This window comes from Dipodomys ordii, unplaced genomic scaffold (genome assembly GCF_000151885.1).
Source record: "Dipodomys ordii isolate 6190 unplaced genomic scaffold, Dord_2.0 Scaffold56, whole genome shotgun sequence".
Classification (NCBI taxonomy): domain Eukaryota; kingdom Metazoa; phylum Chordata; class Mammalia; order Rodentia; family Heteromyidae; genus Dipodomys; species Dipodomys ordii.
In genome coordinates this window covers 2874373-2880298 of record NW_012267272.1, presented here as the reverse complement: position 1 = coordinate 2880298, position 5926 = coordinate 2874373, and the positions used below count along the sequence as shown (strand labels likewise).

The 5926-nt window shown below is 44.0% G+C and overlaps 1 protein-coding gene across 1 annotated transcript in view; it reads left to right on the top strand.

The window, feature by feature from the left end:
• The first annotated feature begins 5673 nt into the window (after positions 1-5673).
• Akr1b1 (aldo-keto reductase family 1, member B1 (aldose reductase)) overlaps positions 5674-5926 on the top strand; it is a 14818-nt gene continuing 14565 nt past the window's right edge. Inside the window, exon 1 of the mRNA XM_013021690.1 lies at positions 5674-5775. Coding sequence (XP_012877144.1) covers positions 5710-5775 — 66 coding nt within the window. The 5' untranslated portion in view covers positions 5674-5709. The remainder of the gene's footprint in view (positions 5776-5926) is intronic.

Sequence of the window (5926 nt, the reverse complement as noted above, 5' to 3'; positions counted from 1 at the left end):
CACCTTGCAAGATGCAAGCTTTCATCAGACATCAAATCTGCAGGCATCTTGGTTTTTCCCAACCTCTAGAACTGTCTGAAGTAAATTTCTGTGATTTATAGGTCATTCAAGTGTTTTTTTTTTTTTTTTTTGTCTTCTGATAGTTTTAACATCTTCAGAAAAGTCTTCAGAGAACCTCGAAAGAACATCTTGAACTCTTCTCTGGATGAATGCTCATTCAATACATCTTCCAAATTTGTGCATGTAGTGATGATTATTTTTGCACCAGAAATGGACATCCTTCACAAAAATAACACAAGTTATATTTATAATGCTGTATCTCTTTCCCTCCTAAATATCCAAGTTTACCAGGCCATTTTGACAATGATCTTTCCTTTATTCCCAACCAAAAAAAAAAGAAAAAGTGCCTCTTCTTGTCCAATCTTGTGTATCCAAAAGGCCTCTGCAGAGTCAGTGAGTTTCTTGGGCATCTGCTGTAACAGAAACTTCTTTAAAAAGCCCTTATTCTAAAGAAACTGATGACTCTCACAACCACTAACAGGCCCTCTTTTATGTTTTTTCAATTTTCGCAGAGTCCTTGAAATTTAGAATGAAATGTGGGGCTGAGCGAACCCAACCTCTGTCTTCAGGAAATCTGTATTCCTTTGTTCTGTTTAACTCATTGAACAATGTTTCAACATCAGGAAAATCGGAATGAAAGATAATTAGACACAAGAGCTTAGAATTCTGGCTTAGTGGCATCTGCAACAAAGTGGAAGTTTGTGAACTTCACTAATATAAAGACTCTTGGTAGCATCTCAAGACTGAGCAGGCTCTGAAGCTGTCTCCTCATGGGGCCAAGGTGGGGTACCTTTGTGAATATATGTCCTGATTTAAGCTTCATGTTAAATATCCACACCCGAGAGAGATTATCTATCATAGATGCTGTGTGTACCCGAGTAGACAGACAGACTCAGCCAGCATCAGCAGGGTCAGTTGTCTTCCCTCCAGGCAGTACTGCTATGCTGGGTACCTGGGCAGGGTAGCCAAGAGGGCAGGGGTAGTGACTGTGCCTAGGCCAGCAACAGGAACTACTTACTAAGACCAACATCCAAGACCAACACCAAATCCCTGTGAGATCCCACCCATCAGCCAAACAATAACTCCTGCCCTTTATTGTATAACTAATCTATAGAATAACCTACTGCAATCGCCAGTCTTATTCAGACACAGATAGATCTTTTGCCCCCATTTCTACCTCCCACCATGCCTCATCCAGCACAAGGACAGAGGCCTTTCAGAGAGTATGAGTCACTCATCAGGAACTCCGAATACAAATAAGGAAGTGAGAAATGTGGCCCCTGAGAATCATGGGTAGCTCTCTGCCTTACTAGACTTCTGGGGGACTACTGATACAGCCACTTCAAGAGATAGTACGTTAGAGGAGGTATTTACCAAGAAGGAAGACACTGTAAGTATGGGCTATATATTTTGAATCAAAGACTCCTATGGCGCTATATCTTTCGTGGAGCCCAGTGGCCAGGGGTAGAAACAGTGGGGCTCCTGTTTATCACTGTACTCAGTGATAAACCCTTGGTGCTACCCTTGGTGACCTGGGCCTCCCATTCTTGCTCCCCTGCTCCCTGAAGGTTTAGACATTTGGTTTCCGAAAGGGAAAATGCATTTCCAAGAAGTCCTATTAAATGATAAGCTCAGACAACTGCCCCAGTCTGTGGGGATCCTCAGGTCAAAGTAGCAGCAAGCAAGGCAGAGAGTCACCACCCTGCCATCCAATTCCTGGATGGAATTGACCTTGATTGGCCAGAGGAGCTTGGGCATTGTTCCTGTGATTGGACACATTCACCAGCCTTGGAAAGGGGCAGATGTAAATACCAATGTAGACTGGATTCCATCAGCAGCCAAGTCCTCCAAACCTACAGATGTCACTGTGGGAGAGGTGTTTGATGGATGGTGACAAAGGGAAAGGGTGAGTTCCACTTTTGGCCCTGAGAGCCGCCAAGGATTATGGCTAGAGTTCAAGTCCCTCAGTGAAGGACTTGTCACTCACTTCCTGAGAATTCCATTGGCACAGCCTTGACATTGCCTCAGCTACGAAGAGCTATCTTGTGCAAAGTCACACCTTTTCCAGCATGTCCCACATCCAATGCCTGATCAGTTTCATGGCTGGATGAATTTCTGGTCAATTTGTGGGTCCTATCTGGCCATCATAGCAACAGAGATCTAAGTAGGCCAGCCAAGATGGCGCTGAGTCTGCATGTCAGCCTGACTGCTCTCTCTTTAGCTTAAAGAAGCTGAAAAGGCAACATTTGTAGGTATTATAACAAAAGTCCTGTTGAATATGCATCTTGCACAACAGATTCCCTCTCAGAGTACACTGTACCCATCTGTTCTCTCCGACAACATTGTAGCAGGCCACTAGCTGGCCTCCTGCTTCCCTTCTTGTACCCAGAATCTAGTCTATACCCAGAAGCCAGAGCTCCGGAGGTTGAGGCAGGAAGACTGAGAGTTTGAAACCAGTAAAATCATGTCTCAAAAACAAAAATGTCAATAATCATGATAAATAATATTGTAATATAAGTAAAAAAAAAAAGATCCTAATTGATACCAAAAAATCCACGCTGAATAAAACACTTTAAGCAAAGGTCATTTGGATGACTTCTTAGTGAAGGACAAATGAATCTTATCAAACCTCACAGTTTGTTCAACATAAAAATGAAGCAACCAAATATCTGTAGTTTCTCTGTGGAAGGTTATGAGATAAAAGTGACTATGGATAATGAAGTCTCTGATATTGCAAACCAAGGAAACAGAACATGATGTTTTCCACTAGAATAGCCATGCCAAATGTAACAAAACTTGTTAGTTTGACTTACTCCTTTGTCAGCTTCCCTACCTATTAGCAGATTGATATTGTCATCAGCTCAATGGACTTTACCTCCTCTTGTAAACATGAATAAATACTCACACTCTCCAGCAGACTGGTTCCCTATCTTTGATGACTGCCTCACTCAGGACAAAGGCTGACACACTGGGGCTCCTTGTGGCCCTAACCTTCTTCCTCTTTTACCTCCTTGCTGTCTCCTGCTTTCTTCTAGAAAGGTCCAATCTCAAATGTCCCTCTGACAAAATCAGGATGGATAAGCAGGGGTGAGAAGGACATCATGGGAAAATTTACCTGGCAGATCTTTTCAGGAGAGTCACCAGGTCCCTTATGTTCTCATAGCTTTCTAAATGAGACTAGGAGTGGAGGCAAGGAATAAAAGCAGGGCAAAGGTTTACAGGCTCTAGGACAACTCATTCATGGGTTATGAAATCACTTAAGGGTTCACCAGTAAACCACAACTTAGTACAGTACTGCATTCTTTTTTTAAGAAAAGAATATGAAACAGAATTATACCATATATAATAACCATGAGGATTATTATGTAACTCTTTAAGTCCTTCTATGCATGGAATAACCTAATTCTTACTGTGACTCATGGTTTTTTAAAAACTGGAAAGCCATCCATATAGTAATTAAGGGTTTGTCTGCTATAGTCAAATTGGTTAAGTTTGAATCTTGAACATGTATGTTACTTTATGTGAGACATTGGTGACTGTCCTTATGTCTCTGAATCTCTGTTTCTCTGTCTGTAAAATGGATTAGTAACAGTACCCACTGCAAGGGGAGGTTTATGAAAAGTCCATGAATAGACACACATAACATGGAAACAGTGCTAGGCACATACTAAACTCAATAGATAGTATCTATTATATCGTTGTCATTAACAGCAGCACCTTCATATCATGTACACAAAATGTTTGATGCAGTTCCTGAAACAAGGAGGACTCGTAGTTGTTCATCTCTGGGGAAGAGACTTCTGATGTTTCCCACCTCTGCTTTCTAGCACATGCAACAGTAATATTGCCCATCTCCTTGCCAGATAGGCAGAGGCTAATGTCTAGGTCTGGCAATCGATGACAGAGGAGAGCAATGGGTAACCCAGCTAGACTTGAGCAGTTGATTGATTATTTTGGATCCTTCAGTGCTATTCTCCTTGGACAAATCCTGAAAGTTTCAGTTTGAGGCTGCAATGACACAGTGAGTTGCAACCTCCGTAAACTGGGTCTTGAGTGATTATGTGAAGCTGAGCCTCCTGCCCAACTCATCTTTGCCAGTCTGGGACTTTGATTTGTTTATAGATGTTTATGGTTATTTGTTTATTGCAGTTTGCTATGTGTAATATTTGTAGTATAATTTACACTACAAAAGGAATGTATCCTTTTAAAGTATTAGAGTTGTGCTATCTCAGTCATCTTATCTCAGTCTTCCTAGTGCTGATTTAAGACCACCACCACCTTCACGACATAACATTAGTCCTTTAGACTCCAATCAGAGTGCTCAGCTGGAAAAGCAAACTTCATGTCAGTGAGGAAGAGTAGGGAACTATCTGCTGTTCTTCACGGAACCAAGTTCCCTTTCTTAGGCTCACATTCAGATTCTACTAGTTAGTGACAAATAGCTTTAGAATTTCCCCCTACTGATAGCTCTTTTTTTTTTTTTTTTTACAAAAATCCAATGGAAAAATATCTGGGCTAGTCTCTCCTGTGTAAATTTTTCCCCAGAGGGGGACACTTTTTGAAGAAGGCACCAAATGGAAAATCACCAGAATGGCATTTAAAGACATCTAGTTCCTGACAGATTGCATTTTACTTGCATAACTCCCAGAAAGATTAGAGGGTGATGGTGCAGAAAGAGTAGGTTGAAGGTGAAGCAGAGCACCATGGGTTACCTTGTTGGAAATATACCAAATTATCTTAAAGTTCTTGGAGCAACTTTCCTTTGGTTATGGGGGGGGGTGGAAATGTGTCTTTTTACCTGTTCAATAAAGTCGAACAATTTATCACTTAGTACCTCCTAATTTGGGATACTTGAGGCCGCAATATTAGAATGGAGTTTTCAATCTGGATTTCTGCCTATTTGCTTAGTCTTCATCTAGAGAGTTCGGCTAAGTTATTGTACTGGATGAATACTGCCACTTCAGTAGTATATTCTGATTCAGTCCTATACTACTGCCACTTGAGTAGTGTGTTCTGATTCGGTCCTTCTGGAAGAAAAGTTTTCTGAAAGAAAAGTATTGGTTTCTGTCAAGACCTCTGTGCGTCTAGATCAAGCCACAACTTCTAAAGTTGCTGGCTTTGGGACAGCAAGCTTTGTCAACCCACACCGTGAGAGCACACACCGACAGATACCTCTAGAAGGCTGCGGGCAGGCTAGACGGATCTACGTTTGGGGAAAAGACGTTGGTAAAGCGATCGCATGGTTTCCCCCTTCTGTTTGTGAAATCATCTCCTCTCCCCCTCCCCCAAAAGCATCATATTGGACTGATAGACACACACATTCATCTGGGTACTTAAATGAAATCCAAACTCCTTTCCAGGGTGTCTGTTGCTAGGATGCCCGTTATTGATAAAGTTTCTACAGGCAGCGTAACCGCCCGGCCGCCACGTGGGCCGTGGATAAACCGCTCGGGAATTCCGCGCCTCTAGGACCTGGCGGGAGCGGCGCGCTGACCCCTCCACCACCGGAGCGGCCACAGCCAATCCGGAGGCGCCTCTCGTAGCCGCGCACCAATCACCGCCTCCCTTTCTCCAGACCCCTCGGGTTATTTAAAGGTGCGCCGCCAGCCAGGCTGTGGACCAGTTGAGTGGGCGACGCGGGTGGCAGCCATGGTGACCTACGTCGAGCTCTACACCGGCGCCAAGATGCCCCTCGTGGGCCTGGGCACCTGGAAGGTGGGTTCCCCGAGCGGTGCTGCCTCCACCCATCGTTTCAGGGCTCCTCTGGGTGGGGCTCGGCCCGGAGTGACCCCGAGCGGCCCGCGCGGGGCCTGTCTGCGGTCCGGGCTCCCGGGTGGCGGGGCCTCGTGGGTCCCGGCGGTCTGCG